Genomic DNA, 23,547 nt, shown 5'->3' with positions numbered 1-23,547 from the left:
ACACATTGAAAAGACAAGTGTAAACGCGCTTTTGATCAGAATGTTATCCAATCAGCGTGTCCTGCTCCAGAGGTAGTCAGGACGCATTGTGATCGGATCTCAGTGTAATGTAAACGCAATCCAGCCATCGTGTCTGCATTCGCAGGTCGACATCATGCAAAACACCGCCCCCTCTCTCGCGAACTGTCAGAAGAAAGACTGAGAACACCCGAGTGGAGCGCTAGTGAGATTCCTACACTTATACACTTATCTATCACACTTGAAAATGCTTTTCAAAAGAAAACCCACCACTTCAGGTTGACTTTGCACCGGGCCATTCTCTGCAGACTTATTTAAATATTGAGCAGGAAAGACAGATCCAATCGGTTATCCAGATAGCGAAGTCAGCTGATGTTAACCCACAGCACCTACTTGCTGGCCTCCGTTACACTCACCCCCCTAAGCCTCACTCCCATCCAGGTCACGGCACCAATGTAACCCCACTCCCTCGGGTCCTCACCGCCACACCTCGTCCTCGTTCCGAGTGGGTCTTGAACCCGGGTCTCCGGCATGGGAGGCGGCCGCACTAACAAGGAGGCTAAAGAGTGCAGCCACTAGCGCATCTCTTGAGATCAGGGGAGTGAGGTTTACCTGCACAGCACCTACTCGCTGGCCTCCGTTACACTAGCAGGTTATCATACACACACCGGTGTACGTTGCGTTCAATTCAGGCAGTGGTCTAATCAGGCAGTGGTCTAGTGGTTTATTTAAATTAACAAATGGGAAAAAGTTTACTTCAAGAGATAGCGTGATCTATATTACAGCTCTCTATATCAGGGGTGCCCAACCCTGTTCCTGGAGATCTAACTTCCTGCAGAGTTCAGTTCCAACCCTGATCAAACACACCTGTCTGTAATTATCAAGTGCTCCTTCAGATCCTAATTAGTTGGTTCAGTTGTGTTTGATCAGGGTTGGAGCTGAACTCTGCAGGAAGGTAGATATCCAGGAACAGGGTTGGGCACCCCTGCTTTATATCAAGCATGCAGACTTTATTAGAGCCACAGAAAGACAAATGTTTGACTGAAAATGCACAATTTTACAGCCTGTGGTGAAGTCATTATGTACATTGACAGCGATTTGGAACAAATGTAATTTAATGGAAAGCTATGTGAATGGCGCTCTGTGGCATGGCAGGATTGTCCGTGGCTGCTTTTAAATCCACATCTGCACAGCTTCATGTGTCAAAACAAACAACACGAGGTGTCAGTGATTTCCACCTCTAGAGGCCGCTCTCGCACTGTATAATGACAGCAGATCCTTCTCAGCCACTCTAGCAAACCAGAAAACTATCAGCATGGATTTTTGCCAATAGCAGCGAGAGTTCCAGCAATCAGCTATCACTGTCAATTAATCAGCAAAACTGATACTTCAGTCGACCTCTAGTTTCTAGTGGGTTTGTGCACATTATCAATTGGAATGTATTTTCATAGGCTGAGTGTTTGATGCTAAGTCAAAAATGGAGTATAATTTGGGCTTTATTGGAGTATACTTTGTTGAGTGTTCAGTGATATCTTTTGCAGGTTATTACTATGAGCTGGACGACTCTTATGATGAGAGTGATGAGGAAGAGGTGCGAGCTCATCTCAGGAGGGTCGCAGAACAGCCACCACTCAAACTAGATGATTCGACTGAGGTAAATCACCACAGTCTCATGCATACTACTATAGTTATCAAATGTTTGTAAATATTGCTGCTTTGTGTAGATTTTTGGATTTTTGATGATTCCTTCTATGACTCTAATGACCTTGTCCCAGTAAATCAGTATTTATCGAGAAAAACCCTCTCTTCCTACAGAAGGTGGAGTTTCTGCAGATGTTTGACCTGACGACTCTGGCCCGTCGGGAGGAAATGATGGAGGTGAAGAGGAGGAAGAGGAGGCGCATGCTGAGAGAGAGGAGTCTTTCCCCGCCAGCTGTTCAGACCAAGCGGCCTACTCCTGCCCCCCTAATAACCCGCTTCACCCCAGAGGACATGAACAACAGCCCTGAGCTAGAGGAAAAGAAATGCTTCCTCACCATCTTCAGCCTCAACCACGTCACTCAGCAGCAGAGAAGAGGTACTCGTGCTGTCTGTTGTGTTCATATTGATGCTCTGTTTTTTTTTATCTGGACATTTTCACACTTCAGAGTCGTATAATACAATTTGAAGCAGGACTGGCAAGGGGTGGTAGAAGCCTTGATGAGGACCAAGTGTAAAGCAGTGTTGCTCTCACCTCAGATCTATTGGCATCAAACATACAAGAAGATACTATCACAAGCTGTAACATTAATATATGTCTGTCTTTCTTGCTCTTTTTTTTTTTCGTCCTGTGTTTCAGATAATGAGAGGGTTGAGAAGTTGTTGAAGGCCATAAAACAAAAGAGCGTGACTCTAGACAGCATCAGACACAACCCTCACCCGCTGTGCAGGAGTCCTGCAGCCCTATGCTCAGGTCAGTTCACACTGATCTGTGTGTGTGTGTGCACATGTGTGTTTGTCCATGCAGTGAGTCGTGTTGTGTGTGCACACAGTGTGGAGTGTTGTCAGTGTGTGAAAGCAGCTGACAGCTCCAGATGTTCATCACTGTCTGTTTTCTCAGCTAATTACCACAGCATGTAATGAGTGTTTTACTGTGTGGATGACCCTCAGGAGATGCACAGCATCTGTGTTACACTGTCAGGAATGTACAAAATACTCCTCATGATAGCTTCAAAATCCCTTCAGTCCACTCTGGTTGAGAGCCTGTTTGATGTTTTGCTATGTTCATGAATACACTAACCTGCAAACATTAGATTATTGTAGTTATTTATTTATTTATTTTGCAGACCTGTCGTCTCAGTCTCCAGTCCAATCTAATGAGCTGCTGAATGGACTGCCTCCCAGTCCCTCCCCTTCTGTGTCTGTTCCCCAACCCCAAGCAGAACCCCTCTCGCACTTGGATCAGCACAGATCTCTCTCAGATCCCTTAAGACTGAAAGACTCTTCCTTGCCTGCTGCATTACCTGACAAATGTCGAGTCAATGACAGCATCCCAGGCAAGAGCTCTAGTCTGCTGAACAGTGTGCGACAGCCCCCGTTCACTAAAGAAAGTTCTGTTAATGTCAACGGAAAGACCAAACCCTGGGAGAGTTTCATTGCTGAGGAGTTTGCCCAGCAGTTCCATGAATCAGTACTGCAGTCCACCCAAAAAGCCCTGCAGAAGAGTAAAGGTAATTAGCGGTTCAAATTATCTTTAAGATTCTGTTATTTCATTGCTTACATACTTAACCACTAACTTAAAGTCACCATTAAAAATGAAAGTTGTGATAGTATTTTCTTTCGTTTTGTGACATATCTGAGTGAAATTTAGGGTGGGACATTTTGTTTATTGAGAATTGATTGGATTGTTCTCGTTTGCTATTGCTGCGATCTCATTTGAGTGTCCCTTGCTCCAGTGTATACATCATCAGAGAAGAGATGTTGTTGCAGGAGAGAAGGGAAGTTAGATTGGAACAAATCAATCTGCAGCTACATATGTCACAAAATATGTTTTGTGTGCACACTAGTGATGCGCGGATGGTGGTTTTATCCACGGTCGCTACGGATAATCCGCGGATCGGGTGGGTAATAAAAAAATTTATTCTGATTATTTGCGGGTGGGTCGCGGGTGGATAAAATAAATCATTAATGATGCAAGTATTAACTACATTTTCTAAATTATGAACGTGTTTTAAATAGGCTACAGAAATTTAATAAAATGTAAATTAACATTAAAAGTTATTCAACAAAACATTATTTAGTCAAGAGCAGTAAGGGATTTTCTCTGTCTTTTGTTGTTTGATTAACATTAATAATAGACGGCACAGCTTTATTACACTGCTGTCACAAGACCTATTTCATGGATCCAATACTGATACCCATGCGTTTTATTTTGCAACTGTTTACATTAACTTAAGACAAAACCGACAGTACTTTCTGAATTTGGTTTGGTTTGGCTTTGGATGTGACTGTGAGATTAAACATAATTCTAATACAGAGACTTGTGAAATGGATTTTCATGACTTTTCAAAAACTTTGAAGTTTGAGTTTATTTGTTTGATCAGAACTTTCTAGGCCTGGAAATTGCTGTTCAATGACTTTTTCAGGTTTTTCATGACCGTACGAACCCTAATGTGATGATCGGGTGCGGGTCGGGTGCGGTTATCTAAATCAGACAAAAATACAGGTGCGGGAGGTTGGCGGGTGGATAATTTATTTGAAGCTGCGGATTCGGGTGACGTATTAGCTCATCCGCGGCATCACTAGTGCACACAAATATGCATGGAAGAAATCAGATTTCACAGCAAAAGACAAGTCTGGACAAGTCTGAACAAATTTAGCTGCATCTGAATGAACACAAACAGCCAGTGCTCTGCGACATACGTGTTATGTGTGTGACATAACACAAGAAATTGTCTGACTCAGTATATTTATATTTTAAGACATAAATATGAAGATATATTTACTTAAAGACCACCTAATATGCCCCTTTTTATAAGATGTTATATTTGTCTTGGGTGTCCCCAGAATGTGTCTGTGAAGTTTCAGCTCAAAATACCCCACAGATCATTTATTATAACATCTGGAAAAGGTCATTTTTGGGGTGTCTACAAAAGAAAAGTTTTTGTGAATATCACTTTAAATGCAAATGAGCTGCATATTCCCACCCCCCCTCTTCAGAAGAGGCATAGTGTATATGTACACAATTGCACAACAAAAAGTGTATTTTTTTTAATGTGATTGTTGGTACATTTTTACCAGTTTTTACCATACTTTCAAAACAAAAATTAAAATAGGAAAAATATGCAATATGAAAATAATTGAAGACAAAATGTGTTTTACTGAGAAAAAACGAGATTTGGCTTTTAAAAAGCCTTTTTCCAAAAGGTACATCTGGAAAAAGGGGGGTCAACTTATAATCAGGGTCGTCTTATATTCAGGCCAATGCGGTACATTCACAAAGCAGTCTGGAGTGAAATTATTTGTGCAGACATAGATGTATTTAGGTGCATTACCTTGAAAAATAGAAGTATTCCACAGTGGCTCAGATGTTGGGAGAAAATGAAGACTTATGTTCAGTCTTACATTTAGACACAGAGCACCTGGGATAGCTTACAAGACATTGATGACATTACAGCTGCTCATGCACAGAGAAAATGGAGGACAGTGTACAATTCTAACCATTCTAACAACTGTATTTCTTCTGTTCCATAAGCGCCAACTACAGTCAGAGAGTGAATTTGCATTTTTATTCAGCCCATATGCTTGTTTTGTTTAGATCAATGTGAAAAGCAGACAAAATTTTTACACAAGAAACACACAGTGTTGTAAAATTTAACTGGTCAGTGGAAAAGAAGGTAATGTTCATTCTGAAAGTCGTAATAATTCAGAAAACAAGGCATCTAAAAATGTTCACGTTTTGAAATGCCCAGATAATAAGTTGATAAGTTGATAGCGGTGCGCCAAGTCTGACACTTTCTGCTTCCCATAATGACACTTGTGCAGTGTTTGCTTATTTCAGTACCGATGAAGTGGATGAGATGAGGTTAATTAAAAGTGTCATCCAGGTATTTAAAGTGCACTTTTTATTTTTTGTAATTTTCAGTGTAAACACACTAATCACTATTTATACTACAAAACGGCCTAGAGTAGTGCATAATTACACAAAATGGGATGCACCTAGAATAAACGCTAAACACCTGTGACTGGTCAATCTGGCCAATTGTGAATCAGCTGTTTTGTCATCAGTGCTTGTGCAGCCACTCTCGAAAACCTTCTAGGGATGGGTGATATCAAACTTTTTTAATTTGATCAAATTCGATACTTTTTGATACAATTTTAACAATACTGATTATGTATGTGATTCTATTTAAAACAAATCATATCTAAATAACATAAATGTACTTAAAACATTTGAAAGTCGTGCAAAAACCCACATTTTGAATTAATATAATTTTAATATAGATATTATTTACAGGTATCGATACCAAATAAGTAGCTTGTGAGTACATACCGATTTGCTTATAATCTGTCAGAAATGCTAGACACAAGACTGAAAAATTTAAATGTTTCCTGAATTAATAAAATAGAAATGCCCTATGCATTACACTATGAAAATAGCTTTGTTTCAAATTCTTATGTAGGCAACATTTAAAGGGATCATAAATGCAGAGACTGTTGCATAAGGTAGGAAACATTATTAAGCTGCCTTCTAGGATACCTGGTAGTGCCATTTATGCTAGGATTCTCAAACTGGTAGAGCAGTGTTTCTCAAACCTGTTCCTGGAAGTACACCAACAGGACACATTACGGATGTCTCCCTTATCGGACTCATCCATTTCAGGTCTTGATCTCTTTACTAATAAGCTAATGAGTTGAATCAGGTGTATTTGACCAAGAAGGGTCTGAAAATGTGCACTGTTGTTGTGTCTTCAGCAACAGGGTTGGGAAACACTAGAGAATGGTATTAGCGACGCAAAACCCATGGTGTGATTCCCAGAGAACATTTTGCATAAATTGAAATACAGTACATTAGGTTTCATTTTAACTGACAATCTTGTCAGTCTTAGTGTAAAAAGCAGCTAATAGAATCAACACATCTTTTCCTCTATCAGGTGGTGCCTTGGTCATGTCGGAACAGAACAACGCAGTAGATTCATCTGTGCATTATAACATTCCTGAGCTCCAGAGCACACCAGGCCGGTCCAAACCCCACCCACACCCTCCTTCATTGCAGCCCAATGGACAGCACTGCCCCCCACAGCCTTACCGCCAGGAGCTCTCCACAGAGGAGTCTGAGGAAGAGGTTGAGGATGAGGAAGATGACACGGAGGAGGATGAGCCCACACCATCTAGGTGGCAGGGCATTGAAGCCATCTTTGAAGCTTATCAAGATTATGCAGAAGGTAAGATGTGTGTTCAGCAGATTGGGTCCCTATCAGTACTGTTGCATGATGGATATCATAGTTCTGGTCAACAGAAGAGTAGCTCTGCAAATCCTTAAGTTGTGGTGTGTTGGTGTATGTGATGCCAGGGGTTTCTTGAATGTAAGAGGGAGGACCTGAGGAGTCTTACCGCTCCCTCTCTCTTTCTCTCTGTTTGACTCTAGAGCAAAGCATTGAGCGACAAGTTCTCCACAGTCAGTGCAGACGGCTGGAAGTGCATCACTATAATCTCAGTCTAACTGCTGAACAGCTCTCACACTCAATGGGGGTAAGAAACACACAAATGCTAACCTCTTTTAGACTCCCTTTCTACCTGATGTTAAGATGTATTTTCAATGGTCAGGCAAGACGCATTATTGTTTCTATTTTAACGTGCATTTCAGATGCCAACATTTATTCAGACACCTTCAACATTTCTCACATTATCACAGTTTATTCGCTATAGTTTAGAAAATTGTTATAAAATATGACAAGAACTCAGAGTTAAACAGTGTCAGAACAAATTCATCTTGATAATGTCAGATAACTTTGATAGAAAGGAATGTAATGAATTAGGTTGAATAGCTGTCAGCTGTACACAATTAGATGATATCAATTTAGGTCAACCAATTACCAAGCAATGCTTAATTTTGTTCAGTCTGTGGTGTAGGTCAGGTCAAAGTGTCTGAATAATTTTGGGGCGAAAATTTTTTATCAATTTTACTGGTAGTCCACTGTATGAAGAATTGTGGGGTATGTCAGTTTCTTTATTTTGCAATCCTCACTTACATAAAGGAACAATAGTTTCCTGCACCCACTAGTAAAAAAATATATAAAAAATTATATCTGGTGTCTGTGTTTACAGTTTGTTGAATTACTGTCCTCTTATTTCATATCACTCTACATCACTTTCATGGGAATGCCAAGTGTGGCATTTGTGTGGCATTTGCACCGGCACAAATTCTGTTGAGTGAACATACACACATATCGCAGTGTCGGGTCATGCCATAAATATTAGATCCAGCCTGAACGCCAGATCATGTCAGACATCCTATCTGAACAGGTACCTGGTCCTCCCCAGATGATGTTTCATAGGTAACGTGTGCATTTTCTCTGTAGGAGCTGATGGCTCAGAAGCAGAAGCTTGTGGCTGAGAGGGAGAACCTACAGGCAGAGCTGGAGCACTTTAAGAAGTGCCTGATGTTGCCACAGAACCCCTGGTCTAGGAGTCACTTCAAGGGCTATCCACCCAGGTGACATCGACCAACCACTCCGACAACCTCCCACATCCCTTACAAACCCCCAAACCCAGACCCATGTTCAGGCCACTCCGAGAGCCTGGATAGTGATGGTGAGAAACAGAAGATCTGGCCCACAAATTTGCCATCCCTTGTGAGGCCATCCTGTGGGCAAAATCACGCATGAACACACGTCAAAGCCTCTGAATGCCTCCAGCTCGCAGGGACAGCCATACTGCATCGTAGAGAGAGAAGAATGCCAGTCGAAATGCAGCTCAGCCCATCTGCCATCTCTTTACCATGGAGGTCACGCCTAGAAATGCACTTAAAGACAAAAAAACCTGAAGAACTATCTGGAGGTACTGTGTTATGACAGACTACTCTTTATGATCTAGGGAAGGGAAAAAACATCAAATAAAAAGGAAAAAAAATGTATTTCAAGATTTAGAATAAAGTTTTTAAAGAGGTGCTTCAGCATTGTATTGTAAATAATTTCAAAACAACGGAAAAATAATTTTGTATGTTTTTAATTCTTTGGAAGAAAAAAAAAAGCCTGCCATTTTTTTCTAATATATTGATGCTTTTGGGCGTTAAAAGGTTTACTTTTAGTGTTTGCTCTGCTGCTGGTCAGAATAACCCTTTCAGGACTTGTGGAGTGATAATATCACTTCCTTTTTGCCTGAACTACAGTAGCAACGGCCCCAGGACGTACCGCCAACGTTTTTCCCTCAAGGCCATGCTTTACAGGATAACTTGAGCCCTGCATTCTGATGACATATCCACTGAAATTGTAGGACCCAGGACGTCTACTATCTTTTATTATTGGTTAGTGGTCACTCGTCTCACAAAGTTCCAGACTGCTAAACGGAGTTGTCTTTTTTTTTTTTTTTATCATGAAGCAGCATGCAGCCTCTTTGGATTTCTGTTTCATTCAATTAAAGTGCGTTTTTTACTAGAATGTGATATTCTGAAATCTATATCTCACCTGTGTGCACAGAGGGCTCAAGTATGAACTGACATGCACAAAACTTAAATCCATAAATAATGTTGTACAATAAGAATTATAATTAGTTTGATATACAAAAACATTTTTGCCATAGACAATTACTGTGCCAAATTTTCAGAGGTGGCATGCCAAAATGTTGAAAGTAAAGCTTGATCAAGTTGAAGTGTGTGTTTGTAAAAACAATACCCCCCCCCCCCCCAAAAAAAAACCCTGCTTTGCCCGAAGACGTTCTTGTTTGCCAAGATTTTATTTTTTTTATATCCATTGCTTATGAATGATGCATTTTAACATGATCATGAGTCATTGACAAAAGCATTAATATGGGCCTTAAATGAACTCTGACTGCCTGTAATATCTTTAATTTTCTACCTTTTTATATTATTCTTAGATGATGTAGAATCTGGGAATGACACACCTGTTTGTTTTCCTGCCACTTAACCCAACCTCCATCACTTGTGCTGCACATCACATGTATCTTGTGTATGCAGTACCACATACAGCATGCAGTTATAGACAGACCGCACACACCATTTTTTGATCAGATTTTAGTGCAAGGGTAAAACACAGAGGTTTCTCAAATGCATCTTTGAAGCACAGGTGAGGAGTTTGCTTGCCATTTATTTAGGCTATGCTGACCCCGAGCAGGCGTGCCATCAGTGTGATCACTTTGTGTGTGTGTGTGTGTGTGTACCTGCTTCACATGAAGCACTACCACTGACTGATGAGAGCATATACACACCTGCCCAATGCACGCACACAGTCACACCCAAACTTAATGGAGGATATTAGATGCTGTGAAACCATGGGGTTTTTTGTTTGTTTTTCTTTTCTTTTTTTTATGTACTTGTTTGAATTCATTGTAATGTAATATATTCTTTGTTGAGTGTAGTAATTAGGTATTTATGGATATATTGCTGTAATTTCAGACAAAAAAATTAAATATTGCAAAAAATGTGTTTGCTGTGTTCTATTTTGTATCCAACCAAAACCTCTTCCCACAACGTTCTTTTCCAAAACAGTAATTCTCTTCCAAAATTCTAGGAGCACTTCATACATAAAAACACAGTCACTCATTACTCTGACTTTAAACATTAAATGTCCAACCATAAGGTTTTTTTGTTTTTGTTTTTTTCTGAAGAATCTTGGATTTTTTTTTTTCCTTCACAACACATGAATAGAACAGTCATATACATCTGAATGAATGGTATGAAAAAAAAACATTTGAAGCTGATGTATGTAAAGTATGTTTTAACATGCAGAATTTATTATGTCCAGAAGGAATACATCATTATCACCATACTGTCACACACTCTCCACTTTTTGGCTTCAAATATTCTTCAATAAGATATGACTACAAGTGAAACATTGTTTAATGCCTTTTTTGTTGTTTTGTGCATACCTTTGCAGGTTGCAGCATGGTGCACCAGATGTAGACGAGGTGTTACCTGAATAAAGTGCTGAAAATAAAAATGAGTAACCTTCTTGTGTGATCTGAACAATGGCACTCAGTGTGCAAGAAAGATTGGACCACAGTAAAAGAAGTACAGGGCCTACCACATGGTCACAGTTTTTCTTGATTGCTAACAATTCTTGAAACAATTCACTATTTTCTCACAAATACAAACACAATTTCAAAACTACAAACCAACTTGTATAAATCTCAGACTTCCATTCAAAATACAGTTACAAAAACCCCCTTATGGGAATTAGGAATCATTTTGCAAGTCAATGTCCATTATAGTTTATAATATAAATAAAGGGGTGCAGATACAGCAAAAGTTTACTTTAATTACACTACTGTAAAGAGATTGTGCAGTAGATTAAAAGCACTAGAAAAGTTCAAATGCCAACTAATTGAATATTCTCTGCCAAAGTGTTGGTATAGTAATACTATAGTAGTTTCTTTGTCTTCTGACAAGAGACTTTAGACAGTTGTCCCTCAGTTCTGTAAAAAAAAAAAAAAAAAAAAATACAGTACAAGAAGTACTTGACAACAAATCTAAAGTTTCTTCTCTAAAGTACTGCAACTGTGTACTGTAATTATACTATATGTAAGCAGTAGAACAACAACCCTGTAGTAGATGATCATGTTGGCCAATGTCTCTGATGGTCAATTATAGACTACATCTTTCCCCCTCCTCTTCCTTTTTGTTTCCCACCACTAGGGTCCATTTTCCAAAGCATATTTTTGTTGAATAAATGTGACCCTGGACCACAAAACCAGTATTAAGTCGCACCGGTATATTTGTAGCGATAGCCAACAAAACATTGCATGGTTCAAAAATATAGATTTTTCTTTTAAGCCAAAAATGATTAGCATATTAAGTAATGTTCCATGAAGATATTTGGTAAATATCCTACCATAAATATATCAAAACTTTAGATTTTTGACTGATTTTTTCACTAATTTTTGATTAGTCATATGCATTGCTAAGGACTTTTGGACAACTTTAAAGGCAATTTTCTCAATACTTAGATTTTTTGCACCCTCAGATTCCAGATTTTAAATAGTTGTATCTCGGCCAAATATTGCCCTATCCTAACAAACCACACATCAATGGAAAGCTTATTTATTCAGATGTATACATCTCAATTTTAAAAAATGTACCATTATGACTGGTTTTGTAGTCCAGGGTCACAAATGGTTACAGTAACCGGACAAGTACAAATTTAGGTTAATACATTTATTTAAACAAAACAAATTAAAGTGGTCAAACAACTTTATTCTTTAAAAAAAATAATAATAACAATACTAATACAATTTAAATCTCCATTGCATACAACTATTGATTCAGTGTTTGTTTTTTTCTCCTCTAGACTGGTCGGCATCTGTTACTATTTACATGCCAAGCCACAGCAGTGGTCACTAGTTCAAGTTCAGATATGATTCCATGATACGGTCAACAGTAAAATTTTCAAATATCTGTTTCAGAACATTAAAGCAAACTTCAATCTGTTTTTGTTTTACTACATATTGCAATAAGATCGATCTAGAGAATTTCTCCTTTATCTGCCCGGCTGCAGGTTTGAGCGCAGTTTATACATGTAGTTCAGAGAGTCCAGCAGAAATGAGCATGTGGTGTTGATCTCCATTAGCGTGAGATTATCCAGCTAAAGAGATAAAGAAAATGGGAGTTTATCAAACAACTGACATCTCAATCTGACAATAACACCAGTTAAAGAGAATTAATAAATGTGAGGGATTTACACCCTACACTAAGGCTTTTTAGGCCTGCATTTAAACCTTGGTAAAATAATGTTTCACACTAATTTATAAAGGGGTTAGCACTACAGTGAACCCAGAAACATAAAACTTTGGGAATGTTTAATTATGTTCACATTCACATCGAATTCTTCTTGTTATACCATGCAGAATTTGAACTATACTCACTACTTACCAGAAACTGGAATTTTCATTGAGCTTCCAAGATAACTATACTGTATGGTTTAGAAATCAAATCCTCCTCCTCTACAGTCCAACAGAAGCATTTATTACAACTAAACTGCAAAAATGGCCCACTATGAAATCTTTACATGTGAATCTGAGCCTTGGAAATGTACACAAATGACTGTCCACATTTACACTTCTACTAAACCTATGGTGATCATAAAGAAACTAATAAATATATAAATAATTAAAGGGAAAAAAGTAGAACATGAATATTTCAGTTCATGAGGTTAAAGGTCAGTTATTGTGATAACACTGAAAAAAAGCCTGTTTAACTCCAAAGACCACAAAAAGTGAAAACGCCTTTCCCTTCATCTTTTCACCAATAAATCCAATATTTCAATAGCTTCTATAGAGGTAAAATAATGACAAATGTCTTTGAAAAAAGAAAAAAAAAGGGTGCTGAACTGCACTAAATGAAAGGGGGAAAAAGAAACATTGCACTGCATTAACAGTGCTTGCATTTGAATGCATTGTATTCTCAGGGATTTCATTTTTAGGGACTGAAATGTAACGTTGTATATTTAGGCTGTTAATTAGGGATGGGTATTTTTCAAAAAATATTGTATTCGAATATTTGGGCGCATAAAAAAATATAAATATTCCTCTAGGGGGCAGTAACACCGCACACTCTTTATGAGGTTTATGGAGAATAATCGCAATTGCTGCATCTTCAAAAACTGTCTTCAGCATCACTTTTGACAGTAGAACCAACATCAAATGATTCTTCTAAGAACCTGACACAACACACACCCTTTGGAGTTTAAAGATACATTTGTATTTAGTTGTAATTAATGTATGTATTATCTTTATTTCCAATAACACGTTTTCTGCTACAGTTCCATGAATAAAAACAAAATCAAAATGTTCTTCTTGGATCCAGTAACATGACACACCCTGTGAAGCTGGCATAGAACACTGTATACATTTTACATGATTTTTATTTTTACAACTTTGATTATCAAACTAGGTCCAAATAACTGCGACATGTTCCTCTAGGGGGCAGTAACACCGCACACTCTTTAGGAGGCTTTGGGAGAATTGTCAGAATTGTTGCATCCCAGTAACAGGTGTTGCGCTATAGTTTTGTATATGTATTCAACTTTAAAATGTTATTCTAGGAAGCAGTAAGGACACACAGGATTTCAAGCTGAGTTACAAAACTTTATTTTCAATGAACTTATGTGTTTCTTTGAATATCAATAACATGCCTTGTTGTGTGAATAAAGCCCACCTTAAAACGTTCTTCTAGGAGCCAGCAACAACACACACCCTCTAGATTTGAAAAATTAGTATACATGTATTTTATACAAATTTATTAGCACATTTGAATCTCATTAGCATTGTTTCTGCATCACTTATGATAGTAAAACCAACTGAAAGCAGTTGTTTTAGGACCTAGTAATAGGACAGTTTTTTGGGACTGGGATTGATTATTATGGTTATTTTTATTAATAAAATTATTATTACCATAACTTACTCTTTCCCTCCAATATGTAATATTTAAGGTGTTTTTACCAGGTGATAATTGTGTGTGTGCATGTGTGTGTGTGTGCGCGTGTGTGTTTTGCACAATGTCTTGTTTCAGATTCTACAAACATTTTGATGGTGGTTTTAACCACAGAACTATAATAGAACACATACTGTAGAAAATGAAACCAATACATAATTTAGTTTAAAATAAATACAATCTTCTATCTCGGCTACAAAGGCTGTGTCTTGTTACAGATTTTTTTTATAGAACATTTTGCAGTAGTTTTCATTGTCAAAAGAGATGCAGAAGTCTTGACTTTCAAAAATCGATTGCGAAGCCTTCCAAAGAGTCTCCAGTATTACTGCCCCCAGAGGAAGATACTGCAGTTGTTTTGACGGAGTTTGACATTCAAAATATCTTTTTAAAATCTATTAAAAATTTTAAGATTTTTTTTTTCTTTTAAAAATCTATTTTTTTTAGATGGATTGAATACAGCTGTTTCTGGTTTAAATATTTTCTGTACTTGCATGACATTTTAATTATTGAACATGATTTTTACTATTTAAATTCCTTCTGTAATGTGATGCTGTTGTTTTTTTTTTTTAAATAAAGATGTTCATTGAACAGTATAATTTCCTGTTTGAATACATTTCTGTATTGCATGCCACTGAAATAACATTTGGGACTGTCCTCAATATTTTACTCAAAAGTACAGTAGCATTTGTTTAAAAAAAAAAAGCCAGGATAATATACGACCTCTTTTAAGAGTGCAAGACTGTACTTTTTAGGTGGTGGTGGTGGTAATGCATTATGGAATTAGAAATGTCATGCTGATTTATATGTGTGTGTGTCTATGTATGTATGTATGTATGTGTATTTATAGATCTGTAGCTACATTGTAATTTGTATTGTTCCATACTCGTATGCTTCAAAAACTATGTACTAAGTCAATAAACTAATATACTATATATGGGCTGTTTTTTTCTCTTTTGGAGTAGCATTTCATATATGCAGTGGTGGCCAGTGTTGGGGGTAACGCATTACAAGTATCCTCAATATTTTACTCAAAAGTACAGTAGCATTTGTTTAAAAAAAAAAAGCCAGGATAATATACGACCTCTTTTAAGAGTGCAAGACTGTACTTTTTAGGTGGTGGTGGTGGTATGTGGCTGATTTATATGTGTGTGTGTCTATGTATGTATGTATGTATGTGTATTTATAGATCTGTAGCTACATTGTAATTTGTATTGTTCCATACTCGTATGCTTCAAAAACTATGTACTAAGTCAATAAACTAATATACTATATATGGGCTGTTTTTTTCTCTTTTGGAGTAGCATTTCATATATGCAGTGGTGGCCAGTGTTGGGGGTAACGCATTACAAGTAACGTAAGTTACGTAATCAGATTACGTTTTTTCAAGTAACTAGTAAAGTAACGCATTACTTTTTAATTTACAAGAGAATATCTGAGTTCCTTTTTCAAATAAGTAATGCAAGTTATTTTTTTTCCAATTTATTGATTGACAGCTCTCCTGTCCCCATGCTGAGAGAAATCAGATGTTACTGTAGATCTAAAATAAATATGAATATGCATTAATTCATCTCACTCACAAATTTTTTTTTTTTTTTCATTTTTGATTCAGTATTCCTCAAAATGAATAAAAATAATGCAACTCAAAATATGACGCAAACCTGAAATAATTAAATGTTAAACACAAATATCCTTTATGTATTTAATCCCATTCTATTTGCTTCTGATCTTCAATGATCCAGTTCAACCGTACTAATAAACACAAATTACTCTAGACAAACATTTGTGTGTCTTTTTTTTATTGCTGAAGTGTGTTGAAATGTCTTCTTCTGCATTCTACTGTACGGACGTAAATTTACTTTCCCTTCAGCCTGAGGTTTATTCATTTCACTTCTGGTGTGAAAGGCTTTTATATTTGCCAAAAATATAACTTTATTTTAAAAACAAACAAGCAAGCCCTGTCCAGATTTTAAAGTAATGCAAAAGTAACGTAACGCATTACTTTCCATAAAAAGTAACTAAGTAACGCAATTAGTTACTTTTTTTATGGAGTAACGCAATATTGTAATGCATTACTTTTAAAAGTAACTTTCCCCAACACTGGTGGTGGCCAAAATTATTTGAACACTAGTATTTTCACCAGCTAAAAAATGGTTTTAAGTCAGTTATTTCTATCTTTTGCTGTAGTGTGTCAGTAGGAAATATCAGTTTACATTTCCAAACATTCATTTTGTCATTAATTGTAATAATCCAGTGAGATTTTTGTTGGACAACAGCCAGTGCTCCACACAGAGATCTGATCTGATCATCATCCAGTCTGTCTGGAATGACATACAAACCGAGAGAGAATAAATCCAGAAGAACTGTGGCAACGTCTCAAAATGCTTCAAGAAACCTACTATTTAATGCAATAGCATGTGTCCTGAATTACATATAGGAGTAAAACCTGAATTGAAATGTTCATTTAGTAATCCGAAACAAGACACACCGTTTGAAGTTGAAATAGAAGACTTTATTGAATTGAAATGAATTTATAAGTTTGAATGTCAAACTCAGTCAAAACAACTGCAGTATCTTCCTCTGGGGGCAGTAAAACTGGAGACTCTTTGGAAGGCTTCGCAATCGATTTTTGAAAGTCAATAGTGTGACTTCTGCATTTCTTTTGACAATGAAAACAAAAATGTTCTACAAAATGTTCTATAAAAAATCTGTAACAAGACACAGCCTTTGTAGCTGAGATAGAGGATTGTATTTATTTTAAACTAAATTATGTATTGTTTTCATTTTCAATAGTATGTGTTCTATTATAGTTCTGTGGCTAAAACCACCATCAAAATGTTCTTCTAGGAATCAGTAACAAGACACACCCTTTGGATTTAAGAAAGAAAACTGCATGCATTTTAAATGAATTTATTAACAGATTTGAATTTAATTCAATAGCATGTATCCTGAATTACAAATGAGAGTAAAACCTGCATAGAAATGCTCTTTTAGGCCCAGGTATCAAGACACGCCTTTTGAAGTTGAAATAGAAGACTTTATTGATTTGAAATGAATTTATAAGTTTGAATGTCAAACTCAGTCACAGTCACATTTGCATTTGAAAACGATTACAACACAGTAGGTTTCTTGTCATTGTGCTAAATCGTTAAAGAACTATTGAAGATTTCCGAGGCTTAATCTCTGACAAAATGTCAAACGTCGAACCAACTTTATATCGGTGATTAATTCACCTCCCGAGTCCATATAGCAAGAACTGCCGCGTTACGGTGAAAGCCGCACGAACGGCAAGACTAAATTAAGAATAAAGAAAGCTTATATCAAGATATACTTACTTGATTAATTATCTGCAGTACATAAAGTCTCATCTGTAATCATCCAAACGTGGCGCTCCTTTGTTCTTTTGTTTGTTCCCTCACACATCGTGATTACACAAACATGGCGCACATTGCATTTTTCAAACTCTGCTGAAGTAGTGCGCAGTCATGACGTAGTATTTTGGCGCATGCGCTTTCCATTTCTGTTCAAGTTCAAATTGCTCTAAGTTAGTTAGTCCAAAGACTATGGTTAGACTCATTCATGACTCATCCATCTAACTAAAAGTCATTTTTACAGTGCAGTGTAACCTATAATAGAAACAAAATGTAGGCTCTTTGAATGCAAATACATTTTGTTTAGATTTGTTAAAATTTTGCTTGCAATTAATGCACTTAAATGTGTGTTTAAGTGACTTAGAACAACATAATGATAATTGAAAGTATTCTGTACACAGATGTAAATTACAGTACTATCACATACAAATACAGTACTCTCATTAATGACACTGTATGTCAAATATTATGTAGAAAATTAAACTTCATAGAGTTCATAGCGCAGGAGCTGGTGATGAAAATTTCAACAATACATTTTATTGGAGTATACTGTATAAGAAAGCGTATTGAAGTTTAGAAGAAAAATACATCTCAATTGCATTAATGCACATAGTATATTTTATAGACTAAATACATTTAAAATACACGAACAAATGTAATTTTGGAGAACACACTTAAGTTGAAATTAAAATAAATGATTTTACATGTGATTTAGTATAATGATAATTATATCAAAATAGGTGTACTTATTTAAAACACAATACAATTATAATTATGTAAAATGTATGTTTAAGTAATACTTAATTACACATTATTATAAAGTGCATTTTTATAAAGTACACTTAAGCATGTTAAGACCTATTGTCATTAAAGGGTACTCTCTTTAAGTACACTTAAGTGGCCTTTAATTTAAATTATAATAAATAATCTGCAAGTGCACTTTTTAAAAACTACACAAAAAGTACGCTTTTAATACAATTAAGCACTCAACACGTCACTACACTACACGTCTATTTCTGGATCTGACATACAACTGACCCTGAACTCAGTTCCTGTCTCCTTATCATATTGTGTGCGGACATCCGGGAACTGGTCCAGGATCAGAAGTTGCCGCTTCCACAAAAAAGATTCAGAGCCAAAATGAAAGCAATATTTATATTTAAATAAATATTATAAATATTACAAATATTTTATAAATATATAAAATATATATAAATAAAATAAAGCACAATTTGTTGTAAAATATTTGAATAATTCGTCAGCCACAATGCTCTGCCCGCCTATTTCCTGTTTGCGTCACTCACTGACTGCCTTTATCCTTCCTTAAGCGAGCGACAGACGGAGGCGCGAGGTTTGTGAGATAATATTTTTTCCCGATTTATTTTGATATCTGTGGGCTCTATATCTTCTGATTTAATAAAGCTTTTTATTTTATGTGTCGAGAGAGCGACTGAGTGTCTTTGAAATTGTGTTAGTGACATTGAGACTACTGCGGTTGATTACTGATACTGTATTTCTAGCTTTAGCATTACACCGGTAACTTACATGTGTTCTAATCTACCCAGCACGGTGCAACAGAGTAAAACAGACTTTAGCATACCCAGTCACATTGTTTATTAATGTATTAAGTGCATTCTAGAGGTAAATGCCGTATTTTTGTTGTTTAACAAATCCCAGCGACAATATGACCTTGCAGTGTTACTTAACCGGCTCATGCCAAAGTCTGTGTTATTGCCATGATTGTGTCGCGTTATGCGCTGACTATCCTTTTTAAGTTATTTAAATAAATATTATGACGATACCATAGTAAATCGATTGTAATATCTTAGTACTTGTATGATTAGCATATTCGTAGAATGCATATTCATATATAGGTACTTTAATGATATCGAGTAATTAGTAGTAAATGTACTACTGTGACTGACTGGGTGTTTTCATAATAAAATTTGTTCTTTTAAATTATTTGATGTTTACATTTTTGTTCAATTTCAAATTTCTCAAAAGTGGAAAGAAGGAATAGTAGTTTATCATTTACCATTTACTGTTTGTTCTCACACAGGATGTTGGCTACTAGAGTATTTCGCCTTGTTGGTAATCGGGCCTTGTCCACTTCCATCTGCCTGCGTGGTGGACATGGTAAGCTACATGCCAACTTGTGTGTGTGCATAGGCCTATATATATATATATATGTGTGTGTGTGTGTGTGTGTGTGTGTGTTGGGCATCGATTATTTTTTTAAAAACCGTGATTAATCGCATGATTTTCTGTGATTAATCACATTATGCACAAAATTAAATAATGAATTCAAAAGTAGTGTATTGTGTACTTTTTTTCATTTAAAAGTACTGCTATATGAACAAAAGTGCAATAACATTTGGTTTGCAAACACTTTAAGCAAATAAGGTGCTTTTTTTACAGCAGTGTTCCTTTCACAAAGTAGCAGTTAAAATATTTCTTGTAAATCTCAACTTATAGCATTAATGTAATCAAATTAAATATAAAACCAAAGCTATTTGCCACTGCCAGGGCATTAACATTTTTATAGAAAATATTTTATAGTTTGTAACAGAAAAACAAGTTATGCTCAGAGTCCAGAGCCTCTATCATAACATTATAAACACCTTCCAAGTAGAGACCTGCCCTCCCGCGGGACCCAATGCAGCAGAGTGCGGCGCTGGACAACACTTGATGGGCGAGTATGGGTGTGGGCGGATAGAGACTCGTGTGTGCGGGATGCGGGAGAATAAGGGTGTATCACACTAGGCAATCTTAACGGTGCTCGAGCGCGTCTGGCCTCCAAAGCCCGGTTCATTTGACTAGTGTGATCGCTCTGTGCCTCGGTTCGTTTAGCCCACCCTGGCTCAGTTGGAAGAGGTGGGCCAGAGTGCGGTTCAGTTGGGCTCGGGCGCGGTACGCATGTAGTGTGAGTGGAGCGCGGAACTTCTGATACGTGCAGCATGATTGCGTGAACATTTCTGAGTGGCAAAAGTCATAGATCTGTAAAGCAATATATTGTGAGAGGGCCGTGTGTTGCCGCATCCCAAATGACTCAAAATAATAAACCACAAAGTTAACAAAACAATGCACTCCACTGTGCTGAGCGAGAGCGCTTCTGTGCTGCCTTCACATGCTATTCCTATTTCCCATTTATGAAGTCGTGAGCATGTGTATATATGTATACATATATACACAGTGTTTCCCATACATTGATTTATTGCTGGCAGGTCGCCACAATATCAAAACTGACCGACACAAAAAGATTTTTCAAAAGGCTTTGACTTTCAAAATTTGAATTTCAAAATCAAAATGCGTAGCTAGTTTTTTTTATATTAGTGAATATCTGAAGGAAACCGACTGTCTTCAGGAAATTTTTGATTTAATTTCCATTTCATCATGCCTGTGAAGCCTATAAAGCAGCGTTTGTGAGCGCAGTGCTGCTTTGTGTACAGCCGTTACAGGGGAAACAGCTATTTTTACCACTCCAAAAGCGGCACCTATTGGCAAAGAATGAATTTGCGTTTTGGATTTATGCAGCTTTATGGATTTACTCAGAGCTATAAATGTGAATCGGTGTGTATATATATATCTCACGGGGGAAGCCCCGCCACACATAGATGCAAGTCTGTGGGGACACACTGTGTATATAAGAATGCACTGAATGTTCGGCCGAAAATAGTAAAAAAAAAAAAAAAAAAGCTCTTTTGGTGTTCAGGCGAATAAGCAAAAAGACTGAATAAATTGTACCGAACAATGATGCTACATGATCAAATAGAGGCATGCACTAATGCAGCAAACATGTCAGAAGTGTGGAAGCATTGAAAACTGTCAGAGAAAGATGCAGAAATCATTATAAGCACTGACAGCGAGAGACTGTTTAGCACTGCATCGCATGTCTTCGATGAGAAGAGAAATTGCTGGTTACTGTATGATGATTGAAACTGCCAAATGGCCTTAAACAATTAGTAAATAAACTGCAGAATATTATGTTTTCTAATACACGCACAAATTGCATGTCTTCTGACAGTGCTGCACAAGCTTGTGGCGCTATCTGCTTGTTAGCCAGAGTTTAGAGTTTAAAGCGCAAGGAAATTCTGCACTAAACAGTTACTCGTCGGTTGCTCAGTAAAAATTTGTATTTATTTATTTTTTATTTAAACAAGGCATGTGACTGTGTGATACGTGCAACAAACATCTTCCCAAATTCGTAATGAGAATCATTTATAAATTTGCTGTTGTACAAAAAGAAGCACTGAGGTATTCCTGCGGGTTTCTGCCAAAATAGAAGCTGAGAAAAAGCAAGAACTCCATCAACATTCATAAATGTTACTGTTGTTCTGTAAAATAAATACAATAATAATAATTACAACAACTCTAATACATTTATTATAACATTTACACGAAGTGTTCAAATTGGGATCTGTAATTTCTTTAAAAGAAGTCTGTCTCTTGTGCTCAGCAAGGCTGCATTTATTTGTACAGTAAAATACATATACTTGATTTAAGAAGGGGGTCTCAAATAATTGTTTAGTGTTAAGTAAATATTTTTAAAATGCTGTTTTGTAATTGATTTTTTTTCTCTATGACAAGCAAGATAAAACAGTAATTTTTGCTATTTAATTTATGCAGTGGTGAAAAAATGGCAAAATATATGGGGGAAAATACTGAGTGTTTCATTTTGTTCTGCTTCAGCCAAGAATTTTCATTTCGGTGCATCCCATATATATATATATCTTCCAATACACTTGTGTGTGTGTGTGTGCGTGAATTGTGTAACAGTTGTTTTACTTGTCATCTCAGGAGTTGCTAAGGTTGAGGACTACACACTGCCAGCATACTTTGACCGACGAGAGAGCCCTCTTCCTGATATCAAGTTTGTGGAGCAGCTGAGTCCTGAGCAGAAGTCTCTAAAGGAAAAAGAGAAGGGAACCTGGGCTGTGCTGTCCAAAGAGGAGAAGATTGCATGTGTGTGATATGAGTATTTTTGAAGACTTCTGTTGGTTCAGACTTTTGAGTTTTTATTTAATTATGCTAATCGCCTTCTCTTAATGGTTGATTTCAGTATATCGCATCAGCTTCAAGGAGAGCTTTGCTGAAATGAACAAGGGAACCGGAGAGTGGAAATCTGTAGTTGCAGGAATTTTCTTTTTCATTGGCTTTACTGGCCTAGTTGTCTTGTGGCAGAGGAAGTATGGTAAGTTTAGCTTGAATTCAACTATATACAAGTATTGCTGATTATCTCATCCAGGATCATACTTGCATACAGTTATTGAATGTGTATGTCTTATGTCTGTGTTTAGTTTATGGAGATGTTCCCCATACCTTTGACCCCGAATACAAGCAGAAGGAGGTTCAGAGAATGCTGGATATGAGGATCAACCCCGTTGAGGGCTTTTCAGCCAAATGGGACTATGAAAACAATGCTTGGAAGAAATAAATTGTAGACCAGGCCCACCCCTTCTAACTAATAATCCAACAAAACAGACAAGTATTTTTTTTTCTCTCCACTGTTACTTCTGAATGATTTTGGAAGTTTGCTTCCTCTTAAGGCTATGTATCATAAATAAAAATCAATATGTATCAATGTGATTGTCTTATTTTGTCTGTACATGTACAGTATTTTATTTTCAGATCCTATTTCAACAATCAAATCAGCAATTATTAGAAAATTATTTGTAAAATGGAATGAGAAGTTAGTAAGTCTCTTTTTAAACTGTCCTCAATGCTATTTTTATTTAGGAGTAATGAAATTGATAAACACTTTTGGATGAAAATGCAGTTGTGTTTACTGATTTGTTAGGCTTCTGCCTAACATTGCCCTGAGGACCCACAGCACTGCACATTCTGTATGTCTCTTTTACTTCGGTTCAATACATTCTGCGGCGTTGTGGATCACTACGCTCAGACACTGCTCTGTCACAGTAACTTTTCGTTTGAATTCTTACTGATTATTATATATCCGTGTTATATTATAATTTGGTTAAATGTGACTGAAATCAGTGTAATACTAGTTTTAGTGAT

At 36.8% G+C, this 23,547-nt stretch overlaps 2 protein-coding genes across 4 annotated transcripts in view; both read left to right on the top strand.

The window, feature by feature from the left end:
* The window catches only part of LOC107565336 (genetic suppressor element 1-like), a 213,995-nt gene extending 204,658 nt beyond the window's left edge, over positions 1–9,337 (top strand). For all 3 annotated transcript variants that reach the window (XM_016250554.1, XM_016250553.1, XM_016250555.1), the window contains 7 exons: positions 1,560–1,672; positions 1,834–2,095; positions 2,357–2,470; positions 2,844–3,227; positions 6,651–6,941; positions 7,145–7,248; positions 8,079–9,337. In XM_016250554.1, the coding sequence (XP_016106040.1) occupies positions 1,560–1,672; positions 1,834–2,095; positions 2,357–2,470; positions 2,844–3,227; positions 6,651–6,941; positions 7,145–7,248; positions 8,079–8,216 (1,406 nt within the window). In that variant the 3' untranslated portion in view covers positions 8,217–9,337. The remainder of the gene's footprint in view (positions 1–1,559; positions 1,673–1,833; positions 2,096–2,356; positions 2,471–2,843; positions 3,228–6,650; positions 6,942–7,144; positions 7,249–8,078) is intronic.
* A 9,460-nt stretch (positions 9,338–18,797) lies between these two features.
* Positions 18,798–23,086, top strand: LOC107565335 (cytochrome c oxidase subunit 4 isoform 1, mitochondrial-like). Its single transcript, XM_016250552.1, has 5 exons — positions 18,798–18,880; positions 19,589–19,665; positions 22,327–22,491; positions 22,589–22,720; positions 22,827–23,086. The coding sequence occupies exons 2-5, from the start codon at positions 19,590–19,592 to the stop codon at positions 22,961–22,963; spliced, it is 510 nt and encodes a 169-aa protein (XP_016106038.1). The 5' UTR covers positions 18,798–18,880; position 19,589; the 3' UTR covers positions 22,964–23,086.
* Positions 23,087–23,547: the final 461 nt, after the last annotated feature.

The sequence above is a fragment of the Sinocyclocheilus grahami genome, unplaced genomic scaffold, assembly GCF_001515645.1.
Source record: "Sinocyclocheilus grahami isolate Dianchi unplaced genomic scaffold, SAMN03320097.WGS_v1.1 scaffold995.1, whole genome shotgun sequence".
In the NCBI taxonomy this organism is placed as follows: Eukaryota; Metazoa; Chordata; class Actinopteri; order Cypriniformes; family Cyprinidae; genus Sinocyclocheilus; species Sinocyclocheilus grahami.
The sequence above is the reverse complement of the archived record's forward strand: the minus strand, read 5'-3'. Positions and strand labels throughout refer to the sequence as shown.

Coding starts and splice junctions, on each gene's coding strand:
- LOC107565335 (XM_016250552.1), top strand. CDS start 19,590: ATGTTGGCTACTAGAGTATTTCGCCTTGTTGGTAATCGGGCCTTGTCC. Junction 19,666..22,326: donor CTGCCTGCGTGGTGGACATG/GTAAGCTACATG, acceptor TTGTCATCTCAG/GAGTTGCTAAGGTTGAGGAC. Junction 22,492..22,588: donor CAAAGAGGAGAAGATTGCAT/GTGTGTGATATG, acceptor GGTTGATTTCAG/TATATCGCATCAGCTTCAAG.